General features: G+C 40.6%; 1 protein-coding gene across 4 annotated transcripts in view; it reads left to right on the top strand.

Annotated features, from left to right (window-relative positions):
• Positions 1 to 13,451, top strand: part of cibar1 (CBY1 interacting BAR domain containing 1) — a 32,761-nt gene extending 19,310 nt beyond the window's left edge. For all 4 annotated transcript variants that reach the window (XM_033020127.1, XM_033020130.1, XM_033020129.1 and 1 more), the window contains 5 exons: positions 667 to 672; positions 3,549 to 3,653; positions 6,323 to 6,436; positions 10,396 to 10,512; positions 13,054 to 13,451. In XM_033020127.1, coding sequence (XP_032876018.1) covers positions 667 to 672; positions 3,549 to 3,653; positions 6,323 to 6,436; positions 10,396 to 10,512; positions 13,054 to 13,224 — 513 coding nt within the window. In that variant the 3' untranslated portion in view covers positions 13,225 to 13,451. The remainder of the gene's footprint in view (positions 1 to 666; positions 673 to 3,548; positions 3,654 to 6,322; positions 6,437 to 10,395; positions 10,513 to 13,053) is intronic.
• The last annotated feature ends 11,214 nt before the right edge of the window (positions 13,452 to 24,665 follow it).

Here is a 24,665-nt window from a genome sequence, read left to right as displayed (position 1 = left end):
AGTAACACTGTGCAGGGTCACCTTGACCACAAGGACTGCAGAAGTTCAATGAGGGTGTTTACCACCATGCTCAATATAGTACTTACAGGTTGCTATTAAATGCTAGACTTGCCAAAGATCCCTACGTCATGAGAAAGATTAAGATCAAACCCCCTTATGAGACTTAAAGTCAAATTTTATTGGTTAATGATTTTGTGGGGAAAGTTTAAATGCTCAAAATAAATGCAAGTTTAATACTGATATTTTAGATGTGGAAATACAATTAGATTCAATGGCGGTTTTACTAGGCCTTTTCTCCCTCTGGTATAACCTTAGAAGGTTTTGGTCAATGTCTGTGGTCGGAGTCCTGTTGCAATCTTTAAGTCCCTTAAAGGTCTCTTGCGGCTTCATTTGATTTTACAGTGACCCAGTCAGAATGTTTTCATACATTTTATTGTTGGAATTATGGAAATAATTATTGCTAACACTATTTAGCAGAAATCCCGGTGGCAACACGTCAATTATTGCTAACTGACTTAATAAAAATTGACCTAGCTTTAAGGGTTGGGATTGCTGATGTATTGAGGGAAGAAGTGCCACTTAAGTGGAGGTCTGCTTTATAGAAGAAAACATATATTGTGTTTAAAAACCCTTATTAAGAAGTTTTGATCCTTGACAATCAAACAGACACAGGTTTGTGATTGAATTTTAACTGCATTACCTGTGGATTTCTATTTGTAACGCAGAGACATTGTAACCACCTTAAAAAATAATGCAAATGTAATGGAAACAGCGGCAAATCTTAAGATGAATCCTTATTTGAAGCAAGAAATCCACTTTATAAAGCAAGGAAGAAGTGAACAGAAGGGAACTAGAACATTATCGTCATCTTGCAGGTGCAAGGTTTCATTCTAGGCCGTATTATAGCTACAAGGTGTATCTTCAGATGAAACATATGAGATGGAGGAGTTGTACAGTGGACCTTCAAGGTCCACTTTGGACCTTGAATTAGCACATGAAGCGATTCAGGCAGTTCTAATTCGAGTTTTATTTGCAAGGGCAGTGGAAAGTGCAAGTAAAAGCAGGTGTAGGGAAGGTGTATTAAAATAAAACATTCTGTGCTATAAAAATTCATGGTCCTTTATTTATATTGTTTTCTGATTCTTAAACTGATGTCTGTCGCAAAGCACATGTGCAACTGAGATGTTTTCCCTGTAGACACAAGGAACTGCAGGTGCTTGTTTATACCAAAAATAGACACAAAGTGGGTCAGGCAGCATCTCTGGAGAAAAAGGATGGGTGATGTTTCGGGTTGGTAAGAAGAGTCCCAACCTGAAACGTCACCCGAATGAATGAATGAATGATACTTTATTGTCACATGTGACAAGTCACAGTGATATTCTTTGTCTTGCGTACCCAAGGTATGTAAAGAGTCGCCACATAATGGGCGTCGACAGAGTTACAAAGTATTCCATTTTACACAAACCATTTTTAACACATTCCATTTGTAGTCCCCATTAGCAGTTTCCCCACGCCTGGGCCTCCTTTGTTCTCCTTCTCGGCGGTTCCCCCACGCCGGGTCACCCATCCTTATTCCCCAGAGATGCTGCCTGACCCGTGGAGTTGCTTTTCTTCCTGCCTCGGGCAGTGGTACAACAATATGATCACTCATTCAATGGTAGCAAGAAAGTTAGTTTTGGGTAGTACTGGAGATGTTACAAATTTATGGCATCAATCTCAAAATATGTAGCTTTGTATATAATCCCAGGATCAATTTGAAAGGGCACTGGTGCCAAAGGAGCATTTCCACATATAGGCAACCTTCCATTAGTTCAGATATTTACTGAATGTTGGTAATAAAATGGCAGAAATTGTTCACTCATTCCAAAAAGAACAGAGGATTCACAACAGAATATTCACTTAATGGCCAATTTAATCTACGTAGTTTCTTAATTCTGCTCTCAATGATGATCTAAATTATAATACTAATGTCGTTGCGTATATAATACTAAATTACACACAAAGCGATTCAGAACACAGGAGGAGATTTAGCGACCAGAGGTTTAGGCTCTCACCAGCTGCTTAAGCTACTCATAGGCAGAGTCAGCCATTTAATGGTTACACTGCACGGCACTTTGGGATTTGCAAGGAGCCAACCTCCCCATGTAAGATTGAACCTAGAACCATGTAAGAAGAAACAGCAGAGCCCAAAGATGGGACACCAGCAATTCCAGGCAGCCTGTCTGCCATTAAAGGATTGGCCTGTGACTGACAGGGCACAATCTATTACTTCACAGCACATTATTCCAAAGCCTCTGTCCAGAAACCTATACATTGATATAGGTTGAAGATAAACCATACCACAAGAAGAGTACAGCACAGACCCATTGGTCCATGATCTATGCGGAACATGATTAACCAGATTAAACTGATGTATTCAAGAGAGAGTTAGATATAGTTCTTAGGGCGACGGAATCAAGAGATATGGGGAGAAAGCAGGAACAGATTACTGATTCTGGATGATCAGCCATGATCATAGTGAATAGCGGTGCTGGCTCAAAGGGCCGAATGGCCTACACCTGCACCTATTTTCTATGTTTCTAATCCCTTCCGCCTGCACGTGACCCACACTTGGTAGTCCTAGGTGTTAACTAGATCGGAAAAGCTTAGCTGTGCAAAACAATGCACCCAATTTGGTATAACAGTTAAAACATTTTTTTTTAATGCTCAGTACCAGCATTTCATCCTCTTAAGATAGACACAAAATGCTAGAGTAACTCAGCGGGATTGGCAGCTTTTCTGGAGAGAAGGAATGGTTGACGTTTTGGGTCGAGACCCTTCTCCCGCAGTTTGTGTCTATCTTTGGTGTAAACCAGCATCTGCAGTTTCTTCCTACACATTTCATTCTCTTGCTAGTTTTACAAACTGTAAAAAATGTAAAGTGTGCAGTGATCAAGCATTAAACAGTTTGAAGAAGGGTCTCGACCCGAAACGTCACCTATTCCTTCGCTCCATAGATGCTCCCTCACCTGCTGAGTTCCTCCAGCATTTTTGTCTACCAATATTTCCAGCATCTGCAGTTCTTTCTTAAGCATTAAACTTCAATTAGTGACTTTGTTTCACACATTTTAACTGTTTTCTTAGCAGTAAGAAAAGAATAGAGTCAGGCGCCTTTATTGACTGGACTATATGCTGTAGAAATGGCACAGAGTACTATTTACAGAAATTATAGTGAAATCCTAAAGTGCAGCATTTATAGATGAACTTGGCTTGCCCAGTATATAAGGTTAGTCTTATGCAATGGCAATAATATATCTGTGAATTCAGCTGCCATTTTGGAACAATTGGGAAACTATTCAAATAGAATTGGTTTCCTGCACTGCCTTGAGTGTTTGTTTAGAAACATCTTCTCAACCTTTCCTAAAGAACTGTTTTCTCAAATTGCATGACTTGCCTTTGGTGTTACAACCTATGATTAGTAAAGTTGATTCCGCAGTGTAATCAAATTATATATTTTGTGCAAACCGGTCTTTGATTTACCCAAGTAATGAATTGCTTTTCTGTGCCAGGCAGAGAATGAATTGCACAGAGTCTCAATGGATGCAACTCGGGTTTCCCGGCAGCTGGAAGAAACTATTGACGATTTTCAACAAGACAAAATTAAGGATCTTAAGGTAGAATGTAAAAGTGATTCTTCTTCATTTGTTCATCTTGCTCAAAAAAAATAATCTTATATCATCAGGAAAATCTTAGGGCATTGTCTGAGAAAATTATGTCTTGATTGATAACCGGTCATCATCTCTTCAGTCACACAAGATCCTTCTAGGTTGGTATTCCTTAGCAAGTGGAGGACAACCTGGATGATCCTTGTGTGTAGGAAGGAACTGAGGATAGACACAAATTGCTGGAGTGGGTCAGGTAGCATCTCAGGAGAAAAGGAAACTAAATGATGTAGAAATGGTGCACAGAACTTTTTAAAGAAATTACGTAAAAACAGAATCCGCACCCTCCCTGCAAGAACAGCCCATCACCTGCATAAGTGGGGGATGACACACAGCCCTGCTTGCGACTGCGGACATCCAGACCAGAACATCTCACACATCATGAATGACTGCTCACTGAGGCTTTTCCCTGGGGGCATCAAAGCCCATCCACCCAGTAACTGATGCTGTCCTGGCCTGGATGTCTACCCTTGATCCACAACTTTAGGCTGTGCACGTCAAGAAGAAGACAGAAATTAAGTTGAAATCTTGTGTTATTCGGTAACTAAAGTTAGCCTTATACAATGGCAATATATATCTCTGCAAATTCAACTGCTAATTTGGATTATTTGTGGAACAATTCAAATAGAATTGGTTTCCTTGCATTAATTGCCTTTTTGCCAGAGATGTTGGCTGACCCGCCGAGTTAATCCAGCATTTTGTGTCGATCCTCAGGATGACCCTTATACAGCTATTTAGAAATTCCAATGGTTTGGCTCATCGAGTGCTGATTCCCACACTCCTTTTCACACGGGGCCCTGTTTCTCTATCACATTAGAACCAGGTCAGCTCAGTTTCTCACACTCTCTGCTTCTATACCCCATGCTTCCTTCAAAATTACTGGGTTCACTGCAAAATTTAGATGTGTAACATTTGAACAAAATGATTTTTTAAAAGTAATGCATTAACAGGAATGATATTTAATAGCCCGGAAACCGGCTAGTCTGGCGACATCACCCAAGAATTTCTCAGTAATGGAGTTTACAGACACAGATACAGAGGAACAGCGCGGAAACAGGCCTTTCGGCCCACCTAGTCCGTGCCGACCAGCAATCACCCCGCAGACTAGCACTACCCTACACATTAGGGACAATTAATCTACAAACCTGTATGTCTTTTGAGGGTGGAAGGAAACCGGAGCACAAAAGGATCCTTTTTCCACATTATATTCAATTTGCCGTGTCTTCTACCTATTAACCTAACCTGTCTATAACCCCTCTCTTTATTCTAATCATAATCCATTGCCAATTAGTTGGGGTGGGAAATTGCAACCTTCACGTGGTCCGCCCTGTTTCGACGAATGCAATCAACCTGGTGTACACAATCAAATAAGATCAAATAGAACAAGTTGTCCTACAACTTTAGGCTGTGCACGCCATACGCAAGAAGACGAAGAAGCCAACTAGTTTTGTATCAGCAGCAGACTTGGATGTATTACATTTGTTCTCCTCATCCAATTAATTGATGAGAATAAAAAACAGCCCAAGCCCTCTGTGAAACACCACTCCTACTCCCACAGTCTCCCAACTTGAAATGGCCAATTTAATCCTCTCCATTTGCGGTCCTCATTCCATGCTAGAATAACATTTCCAGTCCCGCGTGCTCTAATTTTGTTCCATAATCTCATGTAATGTGATGTATTTAAACTCCAAATACATCACATTAGGAGTCAGGGGTTATGGGGAGATGGCAGGAGAATGGGGTTAGGAGGGAGAGATAGTTCAGCCATGATTGAATCACGGAGTAGACTTGATGGGCCCAATGGCCTAATTCTGCTATTACTTATGATCTTAACTGTATGGCCCTTATTCATTTTATTTTACTATTTACAATTCCAAAGACCAACAGATTTGTCACATGTGATTTTCCTTTCATAGTTTCATATGACTGACTAATCCTGTTATTATTTTCTAAGTGCCCTGTACCACTTTCTTCATAATATATCAGAGCATTCCCTCTGCCTGATGTACTTCTGTATGACTTGATTGTATTCACATATAATATTATCTAATTTAATTGGATATCACACAAACATAAGCTGTTCACTGTATCTCAATACACAATAATAAGCCATACATGGAATATCATTCCGTTAGTCTCCCTGCTTTCTTTAATATTCCTGATTAATACAGGTGTCAGGAGTTATGGAGACAAGGCAGGAGAATGGGGTTAGGAGGGAGTGATGCATCAGCCGTGATTGAATGGCGAAGTAGACTTGATGGGCCGAATGACCTAATTCTGCTCCTATCACTTACGACCTTATGATAATGGGATTAACAAATGCAAGATAACAATCTGCATATTTTCTTCAAAGTTTGACAGGTCATATATGACATCATATCAAACATCCCTGAAAGGGATCATAAAATAGCTCTGCTAGGCTGTGCACGCCATATGCAACAAGAAGAAGAAGATAGCTCTGCTATCAGCCATTTATCTTACATGTTTGCAATTTGCCCGGATTTTAAGAATTGTGTGTAAACGTGTATTCCAAACGCAGTGAGATAATGGCAAGATTCAATTGTTTTATCATTTGTTCTCATACATTCAAACTAAACTGTTTTATGTTTTACTTCAAACAGAAGATTTTTGGTGATTTTATTACAATTGAAATGTCATTCCATGCAAAAGCTCTGGAGGTTTACAGCAATGTCTATCAGCATGTGCAGAATATTGATGAAGAGGCAGATATGGAGGTACGGTATTTTGAGGTTTTGATGGAGCTATCCTGTAGTTAGGAACTGTACTGTGGTCAGCACCTTCTACGTAATCCCTTAAACTCATTGGAGACCCTCAGACTCATCGGAGACCCTCCGACTCATTGGAAACCCTCGGACTATCTTTGACCAGACTTCACTCAACTTTATCTTGCACTAAACGTCATCCACTTTATCTTGTATCTGCACAGTGGATGGCTCAATTGTAATGTATCAGGCAACTGAACCATCCTACCGCAACCAGAGAGCAGTCCTGAACTACTATTATTTTTATTTATTTTTTTTTAATTTATTTATTCCGAACAAGTAAGACATTAAAGACATTAATAGTAACAAAATCGAAATTATCAAACAATTGGACTTTACAATCAATATTTACAAAGCAATGAAAAGAACAAAAACAAAGTTCCAATGTCTAACTCTGTGTCTGTACAAGCTCGAAAAGGAGTGAGAAGAAGAATAACTTATTAAATCTCACCCCTTTTCCCCAACACTTCTACCATATTTACAAATTAATTAATTAATAATAATAATACTACCCTAGGCAATTTCCCATAATACCTACAGACATATATATACATACATACAACTATTATGCACATACAAACTTCATATCTGAAGTTCAACAATAGTAAAGCAATAAATAAACATCAACCCCCACTTGTCAACCATCCCCTCCATCCCTGTACCCCTTGAAAATTATTTTTTTATATATCATTTTAAAATGATTCATGATTGTGCAATTCTTTAATTCCCCGTTCAATTTATTCCACACTCCTACTCCACAAACCGAAATACAAAAGGTTTTTCTAGTCGTACGGACTCTTTGTTTCTTAAAGTTAAATATTCCTCTTAAATTGTAACCCCCCACACGCTCATTAAATAATTTTTGAATGTTTCCAGGTAAATTTTTATTTTTGGCCCTAAACATTATCTGAGCTGTTTTGAATGTAACCAAATCTTCTAATTTTAATAATTTTGACTCTAAAAATAATGGATTCGTATGACCCAGATACTTAGCATTATGGATAATACGAATTGCTCTTTTTTGCATCATGGTTAATGAGTGTATCGAATTTTTATAGTTATTACCCCAGACTTCTGCACAATAATTTAAGTAGGGTAAAATTAATGAACAATAAAGAATATGGAGTGATTTGTAATCCAGAGCTTGCTTGGCTTTGTATAATACAGAGATACTTTTTGACACTTTTAATTTTACATGTTTAATATGTGATTTCCAGCTTATTTTATCGTCAATTATAACCCCAAGAAATTTATTTTCATGCACTCTTTCAACTTCCACCCCATTTATCTTTATACTTACTAGTGTATTTATTCTACAATTACCAAATAACATTATTTTAGTTTTACTCAGATTTAATGAAATTTTATTCCTATCAAACCATATTTTCAATTTACCCATTTCTTTTATTATTTTATCCAATAGCTGTTTTAAATTTTCCCCAGAACAAAAAATATTTGTATCATCTGCAAACAAAACCAGCCTCAAGACATTGGACACATTACAAATATCGTTTATGTACATGATAAATAATTTTGGGCCCAGCACTGACCCCTGTGGTACACCACACACAATGTCCAAGCATGTAGAATTATAACTACCCAGATTTACAAACTGTTGCCTGTTACTTAAGTAGCTTTTAATCCAGTCCAGTACTATTCCTCTAATTCCATACCTCTCCAATTTTTTTAATAAAATCTCATGATTAATTGTATCAAATGCTTTTTTTATGTCAATGAATATCCCAGCTGCATATAATTTATTATCAATGGCGTTTGTGATGTCTTCAGTTAATTCTAGTATTGCAAGTGATGTTGATCTATTTGTTCTGAATCCATATTGACTTTCTGTGATTAATTTATTCTTTTCTACAAATTTATCTAATCTATTATTAAACATTTTTTCTAGTATTTTGGAAAATTGTGGGAGTAAGGAAACAGGTCTATAGTTTGTAAAATGATGCTTGTTCCCAGTTTTGTATATTGGTATTATTTTTGCTATTTTCATTTGAATTGGAAAAGTACCGGTTTGGAAGGATAAATTACAGATGAATGTTAAAGGTTTGGAGATCCCCTCAATGACCATCTTAACTAGCGACATGTCAATGTCGTTGAAATCGGTAGACTTTTTATTTTTACATGTTTTGACAATATCCAACAGTTCTTTTTCTTCTACTGCCGTAAGAAACATAGAGCAGGGATTTCTCTCCACTAAATTCTCAGGAGTTTCTCCAGATGTCCCTGGATCAGGGATTTGTTTAGCCAGGTCTGGTCCAATATTTACAAAAAAATTATTAAAGCTATTAGCTATATCTTCCATATTATAATTTTCCTTATCCTTATCAATAAAATACTTCAGGTAATTTGTTCTCCCCGAACCATTTCTGATAATGCTATTAAGTATGCTCCATATTCTTTTTATATTGTCTTTATTATCATCTAATTTCTTCTTATAATAATCTTTCTTGCTTTTTCTTATGATGTAAGTTAATTTATTTTTATACTTTTTATATTTATTTTCTGTATCTTTCTATCTATCTCATTGGGGACCCCCGGACTATCTTTGATCGAACTTTGTTGGCTTTACCTTGCACTAAACATTATTCCCTTATCATGTATCTATATACTGCGAATGGGTCGATTGTAATCGTGTATTGTCTTTCCGCTGGCTGGTTAGCACGCAACAAAAGTTTTTCACTGTACGTCGGTACACGTGACAATAAACTAAACTGACCTGGTATTGTCTTTCCGCTGACTGGTTAACACACAACAAAAGCTTTTCCCTGTACCTCACTGCACGTGACAATAAACTAAACTCAAAGATAATTTCCATTTTTGAAACTAAATATGACAAGCAAATTGTAAAATTGTCCGCAAATTCTAGAGTGACCTACTAGACCTACAATTTATTACGGTTACGTAGAATGATACTTTAAACATTTCCACAGCTTTGAATGAAATCATAGATAAAAGTCTTTATTTTTTTTAGCGCACTTAATTATAAATAATCACATTGCTTCCATCTTCCATCTTGCATTAAGCAGGCTGGCCAGTGATGAAAGTTCTCTTCCACCCGAGGTAATCATGAGTCCTAAAATCCAATGTATTGTTAAACATCCAATTCATTAAAATTTGGGTGGTGAAAATGCATCTTATTATGTAAAAGTTGACTGTAATTCTTCGCCGCCAACCAATAAGATTAACCATTCATTTAAATACCAATTAAAAAAATGAAATTCAATAGAAACAATGTCCTGCACATTGTTTTCTAGTTATTGGGACGGCACGGTGGTGCAGCGGTAGAGTTGCTCCCTAACAGCGCCAGAGACCTGGGTTTGATTCTGACCACGAGTGCTGTCTGTACGGAATTTGTACGGAATGTGAACGTGTGGGTTTTCTCCGGGTGCTCCGGTTTCCTCCCACACTCCAAAGGCATGCAGGTTTGTAGGTTAATTGGCTTTGGCAAATTGTCCCTAGTGTGTAGGGTAGTGCTAATGTATGGGGATCTCTGGTCAACACGATGGGCCGAAGGGCCTGTTCATGCGCTGTATATCTAAACTGAACCATTGTGGTTATTAGGAAGAGGAACGAGGGAAGAAGACCATTCAGAAAAGACTCTGCAGTTCCTTCCGACAGGTTAAAATCCTTCTGCTTTTAAACAGAAACTTACTGTTTTCAATTTCTGCTGGTGCACGACTGAGATTTTTTTCAAGAATTTTAGATACACACATTCATAGCAGCAGCTATAAGAAATTTAATTACAAAATATTGTGGAGATAGTTTGTTAAATTAGTTTGTGAATTTAAATATACTTCAGACGTGCCAATTTTATTTTAACATTGGAGAGTAACAGCTAGAATGTACACGCAATCTGTATGCGTTTTTTATTGACTATTGACGTCCTGCTTTGGTAGATTTTCAGGAATACACTTCATTTGCAAGACAATCAAGCTCGCCTTAGCATCGTGTCGGCCAATTCTGCAAGCGTTATAAACGGAACAAATTCAACTCTAATGTCAGGAACTTCAAAGGTAAGAGAGAGTTATTTTACATTTATGCCCAAAGTTAACAAAGTCAATATTTTCTTGAGATTTATACATTTACTGGATTAAAATTTGAAAGGCCATTGCATACTTATTGGGTTAAAAATGGACTACATTGGACTATTGTGGACATCAGTCACTGAAAGTAAGCATGCAGGTCAGCAGGCAATGAAGAAAGCCATTGTAAAATTGTCCGCAAATTCTAGAGTGATCTACTAGACCTACAATTTATTACGGTTATGTAGAATGATACTTCAAACATTTCCACAGCTTTGAATGAAATCATAGATAAAAGTCTTTATTTTTTTTAGCGCACTTAATTATAAATAATCACATTGCTTCCATCTTCCATCTTGCATTAAGCAGGCTGGCCAGTGATGAAAGTTCTCTTCCACCCGAGGTAATCTTGAGTCCTAAAATCCAATGTATGGTTAAACATCCATTTACAAATTTACAATTGGCCTTTATTGGGAGAGGATTTGAGTTTAGGAGCAAGGAGGTCCTACTGCAGTTGTACAGGGTCCTGGTGAGACCGTACCTGGAGTATTGTGTGCAGTTTTGGTCTCCTAATTTGAGGAAGGACATTATTGCTTTTGAGGTAGTGCAGCATAGGTTCACCAGGTTAATTTCCGGGATGGCGGGACTGACATATGATGAAAGAATGGATCGACTGGGCTTGTATTAACTGGAATTTAGAAGGATGAGAAGGTATCTTATAGAAACATATAAAATTCTTAAGGGATTGAACAGGCAGGAAAAATGTTCCCCATTTTGGGGGAGTCCAGAACCAGAGGTCACAGTTCAAGAATAAAGGGTCGGCCATTTAGGACTGTGATGAGAAAAACATTTTCACCCAGAGAGTTGTGAATCTGTGGAATTCTCTGCCACAGGAGGCAGTGGAGGCCAATTCACTGGACGTTTTCAAGAGAATATTCGATTTAGCTATTTGGGCTAACAGAATCCAGGGATATGGGGAAAAAGCAGGAACGGGGTACTGATTGTGGATGATCATCCATGATCACATTGAATGGCGGTGCTGGGTCGAAGGGCCGAATGGCCTGCTGCACCTCTTGTCTATTGTCTGGTAACTGGAGAAGTAAATTAATTGCATAAAAGTTGAACAGTATTTCATTACCAAAAATAAACTAATAAAGAGATGAAGCAAAACTGATTGAAAAGAAACAAGTAGTAAGTAGAGGTAGAAACAAAGAACTGCAGATGCTGCTTAATACACAAAAGGTCATGTCTGAGGTAGGGTCACATCCCGAAACGTCACTTATCCATGTTCTCCAGAGATACTGCCTGACGTGCTGAAGTACTGACACACTTTGTGTCCTATTAACTAGAGGTAACATAAATAGTACTGGAATGGGAAAAATTCTAAGAAGTAATAAAATGAAAAAGTTCAGCAGCTCCAAGTAATTGTGATAAGTGCCATCCAAACATCCTGACAGGTTGGGAGCAAATACTGAAGTCAGAATCACATTCAGAAACCTGCCCATAATATCAAAACATAGAAACATAGAAAATAAATGCAGGAGTAGGCCATTCGGCCCTTCGAGCCTGCACTGCCATTCAATATGATCATGGCTGATCATCCAACTCAGTATCCTGTACCTGCCTTCTCTCCATACCCCCTGATCCCTTTAGCCACAAGGGCCACATCTAACTCCCTCTTAAATATAGCCAATTAACTGGCCTCAACTACCTTCTGTGGCAGAGAATTCCAGAGATTCACCACTCTCTGTGTGAAAAATGTTTTCCTCATCTCGGTCCTAAAAGATTTCCCCCTTATCCTTAAACTGTGACCCCTTGTTCTGGACTTCCCAACATCGGGAACAATCTTCCTGCATCTAGCCTGTCCAACCCCTTAAAATGTTGTAAGTTTCTATAAAATCCCCCCTCAATCTTCTAAATTCTAGCGAGTACAAACCGAGTCTATCCAGTCTTTCTTCATATGAAAGTCCTGCCATCCCAGGAATCAGTCTGGTGAACCTTCTCTGTACTCCCTCTATGGCAAGAATGTCTTTCCTCAGATTAGGAGACCAAAACTGTACGCAATACTCCAGGTGTGGTCTCACCAAGACCCTGTACAACTGCAGTAGAACCTCCCTGCTCCTATACTCAAATCCTTCAAAACAAATGGTTCCTGGCGATATAATCTCCTAAATGAGAAATCAGAGCAGAGTCACTTCTTCTTCTTGCAAATGGAACGTAAACCAAAGGAATAGTTAGATCTCAAGCGGGCAAATGGAACGTAAACCAAAGGAATAGTTAGATCTCAAGCCGGCCAACGTACAATGTTTACATATTATTTTGTGCTGCTGCAAGTAAGAATTTCATTGTTCTATTTAGGACATATAACAGTAAAACATTCGTGACTCTTAAGTGGACTCTTGACTCTATGGCGGAATGGGACCATGTTTTTGTTTATGGAGAATGAATACTTAATACTGCTGAGTTATAAAATATCGGCATGCTGTTGGCCAATGTGCGCGTTGACCGTGATCTGTTTTGCTTTGGATACAGCCACAACAAGTATGTAAGAAAACCCAGGAGGATGACGACGAGGATGATGAAGATAATGATGAAGATGATGAAGATGATGAAGACGATGATGATGATGGTGATGATGATAATGGTGATGATGAGGAGGACGACGAAGAAGAAGAAGAGGAAGAGGAAGTAAAAACAAAATGAGGAAGGAGCCAATACTGCATTTTTTTTGTTTTAAACAAAGAGTTATTTCTGTCTCTGGTGCACTTGTTATATTATAATTGATGGAAAATTGTCCAGCAATTTCAGAATTGCTCTCAAATATTACACTGCCAAATATTGTATTCATTTTTCGATGCCAAAACATTACTTGTAAACAGTTTAGTTACAAATCATTAAAGAGTTATAGGAACGAGTTACTTTATATACAACAGCTGTGTTGAAGTTCATCCTAGTGTGGAACAAAATTTACATTGTACAACACTTTATATTTTGAAGTTTGTGTATTTCTTTTGCAGCGATGGTACAGGCGATCAGCCATACAAAATTTGACTGAAGATGCAGTTAACATATTTGTGTTTTTTTTAAGTTTACATTGATAATAACCGTCACACAATATTTGATTTTTATGCCATTGATGGAGGTAAGATCATCACAAATCTATTTCCATTAATTTCCTGGATATAAGCAGCATGGGGAAAAAAGCTCAGCATTCATTATCTATCCGTGATTGACTCCAAAAGGGTGTTCTTTATAGCAGATTTGCTCAACCTTGAGATTTATTTCAGAGGGAAATTAACAGTCGCCTCAGTGCGGTATGTTGGCGTATATGTGCAGGAAGGAACTGCAGGTGCTGGTTTACACTGAAGAGACACAAAATGCTGGAGTAACTCCAGGCAGCATCTCTGGAGAGAAGGAACGGGTGACGTTTCGGGTCAAGACCCTTCAAAGAAGGGGTTGAAGAAAGGTTTTGACCCGACACGTCACCCATTCCTTCTCCAGAGATGTTGCCTGTCCCTCCAACATTTTGTGTCTACTTTCTACAGTGGATCTGTCCGAATATATTGGAGTATTCACTGACCTGCCTTTATTTCATTGGGTGTGTGTTAGCCCCGATTTGGGATTATCATTACCACACTACTATTATACACTATTCTTGGAATTTACTGTGCAAATTTGCCTCCGGATTAATGACAGAGATAGTTCAGTATTATAACTTGAAGCTTTTGAAATTGATTGGGATTGTAAGAAACGGGCACTGTATCCAAAATCATCAACTACTATTATATTAGCTGAAATGAGTGTATTTTGCTTTTATCACTCCATCTCCTTCCATTAGAGCACGTTGTAAATGCTTGGACAGTCCTTTAAACTGCTACATTTTCTCATTGCGGTCAATGGTAAAGAAAATCAAAGTGCAAAATGAGGTAATTGCATTAAAACTTAAGAATATTATTGCACAGTGATGTCTGTCAGCCTATCTGTGATACTGGTACTTCCCTGTTACCAAATTAGATTTCCAGTACTTGTACCAGCCACGTTTATTTGCAGTAAAGTGTTTGGAATGGTAAAGCGATAACAGTTAGTGATCAGTTGTATGGCGTTGATAAACTCCAACAATTTCCCTTTGATATTGCCAATTTTTGTTTAATCGCTGAATATTACCTCCACATTTAGACTTTAGAGATACAGCATAGAAATAGGCCCTTCGGCCCACCGAGTCCGTGCTGACCAGCTATCACCTTGTACAGTAGCACTATCCTACATACTAGGGACAATTTACCAGAAGCCAATTACATAAAAACCTGTACGTCTTTGGAGTGTGGGTGGAAACCGGAGCACCCAGAGAAAACCCACTTGGTCTCAGGGAGAACGTACAAACAACAACCATATTCAGGATCGAACCGGGGTCTCTGGCGCTGTGAGGCAGCAACTCTGCCACCGCGCCGTCCTTGAACACTGCCGCATTCTTCCATAGAATAAATTTAATTTCTCATAATTTCTTTTATGTCAGCGTATAACTAATCAGTAAAACTAGGTTGTATTTTTGAAGACTCTATTTTTGAAGTCATGTTTATTGGCAAATAACATCAAAGTCTTTCCATATAGACTTTCCAGGTGGTTTAGAATAAGGTTTTAGAATTGAGATTCATATTTAGTTAGGATTCATGAACTAGTTTGATTTTTGAAGTTATTCCAGCTACAAATTAAACTCAAAATTAGAGATGATAGCAGACGATGCTTGAAATGTTCAGGTCAGGCACCATCTGCAGAGATAGAGGTAAGAATTGATCATCTCTATTCAGAACTAGGAGAGTTTGAAATTATGTGTTTTCAGTAGCAAAGAAAGAGGAGGCAGGGGAAGGAAATGGAGATCAAAAAGTTGAATAATACATTGAGAGAAGCAGCAAAAGGCGTTTACAGTATCATTGCTGATCAGTCTTAAACAAAGCAAGATGAAAGAACAGGAATAAAAATGTTCAGAACTGATAGGTATAAAGAGGGGAAATATTAAGTGGGTAAACTGATAGACCCAGATAAAATACTTTTAAAAAGGGAGTAATCTTGGAAAAACTGACCCGAATTTCTAGATCCTCTTAGCTTTTCACTGAAGGCTTGGTAGAGTGCTAATATGGTACCATGACTTAAATGGAGAAAGGGATATACCAAGTAATGATAGACCAGTCAGCCTAGCACATCATGAAAATTATCGGGAAAATTGTGAGGTGATTATTAACAAGGCACAATTTTATCATCATGGTAGATGTGATAAAGAAAGGTTGTTACTAACTAACACCTCCGCACAGTTCGCATTAACCAACCTGATCTCCCGGTGGCTCAGCACTTCAACTCCCTCTCCCATTCCGTATCTGACCTTTCTGTCATGGGCCTCCTCCATGGCCAGAGTGAGTCCCACCGCAAATTGGAGGAGCAGCACCTCATAATTTGCTTGGGTAGTTTACACCCCAGCGGTATGAACATTGAATTCTCCAATTTCAGGTCGTCCTTGCTTTCTCCTTCCTTCCCAGCTCTCCCACGGTCTCCGCCTCTTCCATTCTTCTTCCCCTCCCCCACCCCCACATCAGTCTGAGGAAGGGTCTTGACCCAAAACGTCACCTATTCCTTCGCTCCATAGATGCTACCTCACCCGCTGAGTTTCTCCAGTGTTTTTGTCTATCTTCGATTTTTCCAGCATCTGCAGTTCTTTCTTAAACTAAAGTGAACTGAATGTTTTGGGAAGTTGACGAGATGATACAATAAACGTGCAGTGTAATGGAAAGAATAAAGAGCTGTCTGTGATAGGGTTGAAGCCAGGAGAGTCCAGATGCCAGAGTTGTTCAATAATGGAGCGGCATGGTGGAGCAGTGGGTAGAGCTGCTGCCATACAGCACCAGAGATCTAGGTTAGATACCGACTACGGGTGCTGTCTGTACGGAGTATGCAGGCTCTCCCTGTGACTGGGTTTTTTTCAGGGTACTCCGGTTTTCTCCCATGTTCCAAAGACTTGCAGATTTGTAAGTTAATTAGCTTCAGTAAAAATTGTAAATTGTCCCAAGTGTGTAGGATAGTATTAGTGTATGGGGTGATCGCTGGTCGGCACTGACTCGGTGGGCCGAATGGCCTGTTTCTACTCTGTATCTCTAAAGTATAAAGATGACAGAAAGCAGGCGGTGAAGGCCTGTTACTAATGACTGAATAAAGGAAGTGTACACAGAGAGCGTGGACAAAGGAGAGAAGAGAGAATAAAACAACCATGGAAATATGTGGTAAAGGACACTACTAAGGCTGGAAATAAATACCAAACCAGGCAGCATCTGTGGAGAAAGATGTTGATTAGTTTCAGAGTGGTTCAGAATGAAAGGCGGCCCTTCAACCAACTGCGTTCCAAAAAGGAACAAAGATTCTAAGGGGGAGTAGGAGGCAACCGTGGCTGACAAGAGAAGTTAGGGATAGAATAAAACTAAAAGAAGGGATGTATAACACAGCAAAGAGTAGCCGGAAGCCAGAGGTGTAGGAAACTTTCATAGGACAACAGAAGGAAACAAAACGGGCAATACGGGCTGAAAAGATGAGGTACGAGGGGAAGCTGGCCAGGAATATAAAGAAGGACAGTAAAAGCTTCTTTAGATATGTTAAGGGAAAAAGAATAGCAAAGTCAAATGTGGGTCCCTTGAAGGCAGACACGGGTGAAATTATTATGGGGAACAAGGAAATGGCAGAAGAGTTGAACAGGTACTTCGGATCTGTCTTCACTAAGGAAAACACAAATAATCTCCCAAAAGTACTGGAGGACAGAGGATCTAAGAGGGTAGAGGAACTGAAATAAATGTTCATTAGGCGAGAAATAGTATTGGGTAGGCTAATGGGACTGAAGGATGATAAATCCCCTGGGTCTGCATCCCAGGGTCCTCAGGGAGGTGGCTCTAGAAATAGTGGACGCATTGGTGATCATTTTCCAATGTTCAGTAGATTCAGGATCAGTTCCTGTGGATTGGAGGATAGCTAATGTTATCCCACTTTTCAAGAAAGGAGCGAGAGAGAACATGGGGAATTACAGACCAGTTAGCCTGACTTTGGTGGTGGTAAAGATGCTGGAGTCAATTATTAAAGAGGTAATAATGGAGCATTTAGATAGCAGTCCAAGTCAGCATGAATTTATGAAAGGAAAATCATGCTTGACTAATCTTCTAGAATTTTTTGAGGATGTGACAAGTAAAATGGATGAAGGGGAGCCAGTGGATGTAGTGTACCTGGACTTTCAGAAAGCCTTTGATAAGGTCCCGAACGGGAGACTGGTGACTAAAATTAGAGCACATGGTATTTGGGGTAGGGTGTTGACATGGATAGAAAATTGGTTGGCAGACAGGAAGCAAAGAGTAGGAGTGAACGGGTCCTTTTCAGAATGGCAGGTAGTGGCGAGTGGAGTACTGCAAGGCTCGGTGTTGGGGCCGCAACTGTCTACCATATATATTAATGATTTGGAAGAGGGAATTAGGAGCAACACTAGCAAGTTTGCGAATGACACAAAGCTGGGTGGCAGTGTGAACAGTGAAGAGGATATTAGGAGTTGTAGGGTGACCTGGACAGGTTGAGTGAGTGGGCAGATGCGTGGCAGATGCAGTATAATATAGATAAATGTGAGGTTATCCACTTTGGTGGCAAAAACATGGGGGCAGATTATTATCTCAATGGGGTTAGGTTAGGTAAGGGGGAGGTACAGCGAGACCTGGGTGTCTTTGTACACCGGTCACTGAAACTTGGTGTGCAGGTACTGCAGGCAGTGAAGAAAGCTAATGGAATGTTGGCCTTCATAACAAGAGGATTTCAGTATAGGAGTAGAGAGGTTCTTCTGCAGTTGTATCTGCTCTGGTAAGACCACATCTGTAGTATTGTGTACAGCTTTGGTCTCCTAATTTGAGGAAGGACATCCTTGTGATTGAGGCAGTGCAGCGTAGGTTCACGAGATTGATCCCTGGGATGGCGGGACTGTCATATTAGGAAAGATTGAAAAGACTAGGCTTGTATTCACTGGAGTTTAGAAGGATGAGAGGGTGATCTTATAGAAACATATAAAATTATAAAAGAACTGGACAGGCTAGATGCAGGAAAAATGTTTCCAATGTTGGGGGCGAGTCCAGAACCAGGGGCCTCAGTCTTAGAATAAAGTGGAGGCCATTTAGGACTGAGGTGAGAAAAAACTTTTTCACCCAGAGAGTTGTGAATTTGTGGAATTCCCTGCCACAGAGGGCAGTGGTGGCAAAATCACTGGATGGATTTAAGAGAGGGTTAAATAGAGCTCTAGGGGCTGGTGGAATCAAGGGATATGGGGAGAAGGCAGGAACGGGTTATTGATTGGGAACGATCAGCCATGACCACAATGAATGGCGGTCCTGGCTCGAAGGGCCGAATGGCCTCCTCCTGCACCTATTTTCTACGTTTCTATGTAACTCAGCGGGTCAGGCAGCATCTCTGGAGAGCAAGGATAGGTGACGTTTCAGGTCGGGACCCTTCAGACTGAGGAGAAAATAAATGTTTCTCTGTTGGAGATGAGGATAGCAGCTTGTTGTGAGTGTCAGTGCTAAGGTCCAGATTAACAACAGACGGTGATGCAAGGAACTGCAGATGCTGATTTATTCAAAAAGAGACAGTGCAAAAGACGGAGAGAATTCCCCATTTTTTCTCCCACTTCCACATCAATACCCACCAAGAATCCTACCACTTCCCTACATACTAGGGGCAATTTATAGTTGCCAATTAGCCTATAAGCACAACCGTACTTAAAACCACAACACATGTGCGAAACCCCCACTAACCGTGTGAAAACTTCACACAGACAGACCTCATGGTCAGAACTGAACCCTTACCACTGGAGCTGCAAGACACCAGCTCCAGAACCGTGTCACTGTTCTGACGCAAACTGGAAAGAAAGGTTAGCTTAAATTGTTGAGTTCAATACCGAGAGCTAGAACATGTCTAGATGGAAGTTGGTACATTTTCCCTTCTGATCCCAACATATAATACCACAACCAGAGGCCTCCTCTCCCTTTCTTAATGAATTCTAAATCTGGCATAATGTTGAGCTCTTATGCTACCTGTGTGCCTGTTTAATCTTTCTTCCCAATGACTGTGGATGCCTTCTCCTGATCCCTGCACATTAACACTATTCTACACACTCTAGGGACAATTTACAATGATACCAAGCCAATTTGCCTACAAACCTGTACATCTTTGGAGTGTGGGAGGAAACTGGACCACCCGGAGAAAATCCACACAGGCCACGGGAAGAACGTACAAAGTCCATATAGACAGCACTCGTAGTCAGGATTGAATCCGAGTCTCTGGCGCTGTAAGGCAGCAACTCTACCGCTGCGCCACTGTGCTGCCCATGGGGCTACTGTCTCTCAGCTCCCCCAACACAAATTCAATCATGAGCTCTGGGGCTGTCCATGGGGAGTTGCACATTCTCCTTGTGACCATGTGGGTTTCATGTCAGTTCTCCAATTTCCCCCCATACCTCAAAATGTACATATTGGTAAATTAATGGATTACTATAAATTGCTCTTAATGTCTTGATGAGTGGTATAATCTAGCAATCAATAACTGAGAATAAAACCTTGTTGCAACCTTTGCACTTTATCTTTAGTGAAATAGATAAGTGAGAGGGAGTTTGATCATCTAACTGAATGGTGCCAGAACAATAACCTTGCTCTCAGAGATATGGGGAACGGGGTACTGATTTTAGATGATCAGCCATGATCATATTGAACTGTCCCTAGTGTGTGTGTAGAATAGTATTAATGTGCGGGGTGGGCAAAAGGGCCTGTTTCTGCACTGTATCTCTAAGCTAAACTTGTGCAGGTGTACGGTGGAGAGCATTTTGACTGGTTGCATTAAGAACATGTTTAGCAACTCAAATGGCTAGGATTGAAAAAGATTGCAAAAAAATGAACACTGCCCAATCTATCACGGGTACGCACCTCTCATCATTGAAGGGGTCTACAGGAGGCTCTGCCTCAAAAAGGCAGCCAGCATTAACAGGAACCCAAACCACCCTGCCCATACACTCATTTCAATCCTGCCATTGAGAAGGAAAAGAAGCCTGAAAATTGTAATACCCAGGTTCAGGAGCAGCTTCTGCCCAACAAGCATCAAGCTATCGAACATAACAAACTCCAACTAAACTCCAAGGTACCTTGGTTGCACAAGGGACTTAGAGCTTTGTTTTTATCTTTGCACTATATTGTTTGTTTATATGTATATAAGAGGCCAACTCGGGAGCGGAGAATTTCAACCGCCCCGACGCTGGAGTTTCGATTACCCCGACACGAGCTTCAATCGTCGGCTGCGGGGGCTTTGATCGCCCCGACTGCGGATGGCTGGACTGCCCTGGCCACGGGGGAACAAAGAGGAAGAAGTTTGAACTTTATTGCCTTCCATTACAGTGAGGAATGTGGATTCCACTGTGGTAAGATGTTTGCAGTAGCCTCCATAATGTTTGGGACAAAAACCCATCATTTATTTATTTGCCTTTCTACTCCACAATTTGGGATTTGTAATTTAAAAAATCACATGTGGTTAAAGGGCACATTGTCAGATTTTATTAAAGGGTATTTTTATACATTTTGGTTTCACCATGTAGGAATATACATAGTCCCCCCCCCCCAATTCAGGGCACCATAATGTTTGGGACACATGGCTTCACAGGTGTTTGTATTTGCTCAGGTGTGTTTAATTGCCTCCTTAATGCAGGTATAAGAGCTCTCAGCACCTAGTCTTTCCTCCAGCACCGGTGAGCTTACTAATCGCAAAGGGGCTGGCAGACCAAGACCTCCAAAGCTGATGACAGAAAAATTCTCTCTATATCAGAGTGATGGCAAGAGCAAAGTATGGAGCGAAGAAGGAACTGCCCAAGATCAAAAGCATACCATCTCATCTGTGAAACACAGTGGTAGGGGTGTTATGGCCTGGGCATGTATGGCTGCTGAAGGTACTGGTTCACTTATCTTCATTGATGATACAACTGCTGATGGAAATAGCATAATTAATTCTGAAGTGTACAGACACATCCTATCTGCTCGGGTTCAAACAAATGCCTCAAAAGTCATTGGCCGGCGGTTCATTCTACAGCAAGACAATGATCTCATACTGCTAAAGCAACAAAGGAGGTTTTCAAAGCTAAAAAATTGTCAATTCTTGAGTGGCCAAGTAAATCACCTGATCTGAACCCAATTGAGCATGCCTTTAATATGCTGAAGCGAAAACTGAAGGGGACTAGCCCCCAAAACAAGCATAAGCTAAAGATGGCTGCAATACAGGCCTGGCAGAGCATCACCAGAGAAGACACCCAGCAACTGGTGATGTCCATGAATCGCAGACTTCAAGCAGTCATTGCATGCAAAGGATATGTAACAAAACAGTAAACATGATTACTTTCATTTACATGACATTGCTGTGCCCCAAACATTATGTTGCCCTGAAATGAGGGGACTATGTTTAAACACTGCTGTAATTTTTACATAGTGAAACTAAAATGTATAAAAATGGCCGTTATTAAAATCCGATACTTTAACTACATGAGATTTTTTTTCTATTTCAAATCTCAAATTATGGAGTAGATGCAAATAAATAAATTATGGGTCTTTGTCCAAAACATAATGGAGGGCACAGTATGTTTGCTTTTATGTGGTTGTGTGTCTTGTTGCTTTTCACTTTGTATGGCTGTATGGTAACTCAAATTTCACTGTACCTTAATTGGTACACGTGACAATAAACTGACCTTGAAACCTTGAACTTATTTTTATTGTTTATTATGGTGTCTGCAGTGTATGATGTTGACATGTTTGTTGTGCTGCTGCCAGTAATAATTTAATTGTTGTTTCAGGACATCTATATAATTAAGTCTCATCTTGGAATAATAGAATGTGGGTTCTAGTTTGTAAGTTAAAGAAACCATAGTGCATTTATTTTTTGGAATTGTTAAAAGATGCAGGTTATAAGCTGATTAAGGAGTGTGCGCTGACTTTTCCCTCCATTCATTTTCACTGGCATTGGCAGTATTCCAGAAGAGATTAATCAATACAACATTCATCCAATTTGGGTGAACATTTTTGCACTCCAGAACAATAGTGCAAAACCAAATGTGGCTTCTACAAACGCAATTTTAACTGTGGCAATCATGGTGCCTTTTCACGATCAGGGTTATCACCAGTTCAAACATTAACTTCAGAAAGGCCAAAACTCAACTACCTACCTTTAGTAAGTAAGTTTTATTTATATAGCACGTTTTAAGTCAACTCGCATTGACACCAAAGTGCTTTACATAAAATAGATAATAAGTTTCCATACAAACCAGAGAAAAAGGTTAAAAAATAAAGAAAAAGGACACTACACATTATAGAGTTCAACACAAAAGTCCCCCCACAGCAGAATCAAAAATTTCCACTGTGGGGAAAGACACCAGAAAGTTAAGTCCCCTTCCTCTGTGAAACACCCGAGGTCGGGGCACATTTGTGGCCTTGCAGCCAGTCCGATGATTTTCAGGGCCCTCTTGCCGTGAAGATGGAACTCCGGCATCGGGTGAAACATTCCTCAGCGGCTTGGAAAGTCTGGAGCGGCTGCCTCCTCCCCGGAGACCGGGGCACTCGTAGACCTCAGGCCGCGCCGGTTGGAGCTCCGACCCCGGCGAACTCGATCCCAGGCTTCGCGGAGCTCCAAATCCAGCGGCGCCCGCGGCCGGACGCCCGCAGCCACAGCTCCGCGATGTTGGGAGTCAGTGGTAACAGCGCTCCGGAGCTTACCGCACGGCGACCCGTAAGGCATCGCCTGCTCCGTGTTGGTATCCCAGCGCTGTGCCGCCGCCGAAGCTGTAGTCCCGGCCAGTCCCGACAGGAAACGCCGCTCCATTCTCGATGGCAGGCCGCGAGGACGGGGCGAAGAAGCAGCTTGGAGGGATGCTGCCTCTCCAGGTAGGGAACTAAAAAATAAAGTTTCCCCCTTCCCTTCCCCCCCCCCCCCCCCCCCCCACCCACCACATAAAAGACCTCCAGCCAACATTTTTTAACAGGACCTAAAATTAAAAAAAGGTGAAGAGATGGACTGCGGGCAGGCTGCCATAGACAGACGGCGCCCACTCCTGCACATCCGCCATCAAAATTACGCCACCAAAAATTAATCTTTTTTTTTGTATGAACAGCAAACTTAGAAACACTATCACCTTGAAAGATAATGGAACCAATTGAAAACAGGTGTTTAGAAATTATTGCAAAGTAATTAAAAAGAAATAACTGAAATATCACATTCTCATAAGTTTTCAGACCCTTTGCTATGACACTCAATATTGAGCTTAAGTTCATCCTGTTTTCATTGATTATCCTTGAGATGTTTCTACAACTTGATTGGAGTTCACCAGTGGTACATTAAATTGATTGGACATGATTTGGAAAGGCACACACCTGTCTATATAAGGTCCCGCAGTTGACAATGCATGTCAGAGCAAAAACTAAGCCATGAAGACGAAGGAATTGTCCGTAGACCTTCGAGACGGGATTGTGTCGAGACACAGATCTGGGGAAGGGTATAAAACAATTTCTGCAGCATTGCAGGTCCCGAAGAGCACGGTGGCCTCCGTCATTCTTAAATGGAAGAGCTTTGGAACCACCAGGACTCTTCATAGAGCTGGCCGCCCAGCCAAACTGAGCAATCGGGGGAGAAGGGCCTTGGTCAGGGAGGTGACCAAGAACCCGAGTGTCACTCTGACAGAGTTCTAGAGTTCCTCTGTGGAGATGGGAGAACCTTCCAAAAGGCATCTGCAGCACTCCACCAGACGGAGTGGCCAGACGGAAGCCACTCCTCAGTAAAAGGCACATTACAGCCCGCTTGGAGTTTGGCAAAAGACACCTAAACGATTCTCAGACCATGAGAAACAAGATTCTCTGGTCTGATGAACCCAAGATTGAACTCTTTCGTCTGGAGGAAACCAGGCACCGCTCATCACCTGGCCAATACCATACCTACGGTGAAGCATCATGGTGGCAGCATCATGCTGTGGGGATCTTTTTCAGCGGCAGGAACTGGGAGACTAGTCAGGATCGAGGGCCTGGACCTTAGACTGGAGCGGAGTTTCACCTTCTAACAGGACAACGACC

This window comes from Amblyraja radiata, chromosome 4 (genome assembly GCF_010909765.2).
Source record: "Amblyraja radiata isolate CabotCenter1 chromosome 4, sAmbRad1.1.pri, whole genome shotgun sequence".
Classification (NCBI taxonomy): Eukaryota; Metazoa; Chordata; class Chondrichthyes; order Rajiformes; family Rajidae; genus Amblyraja; species Amblyraja radiata.
The sequence above is the reverse complement of the archived record's forward strand: the minus strand, read 5'-3'. Positions and strand labels throughout refer to the sequence as shown.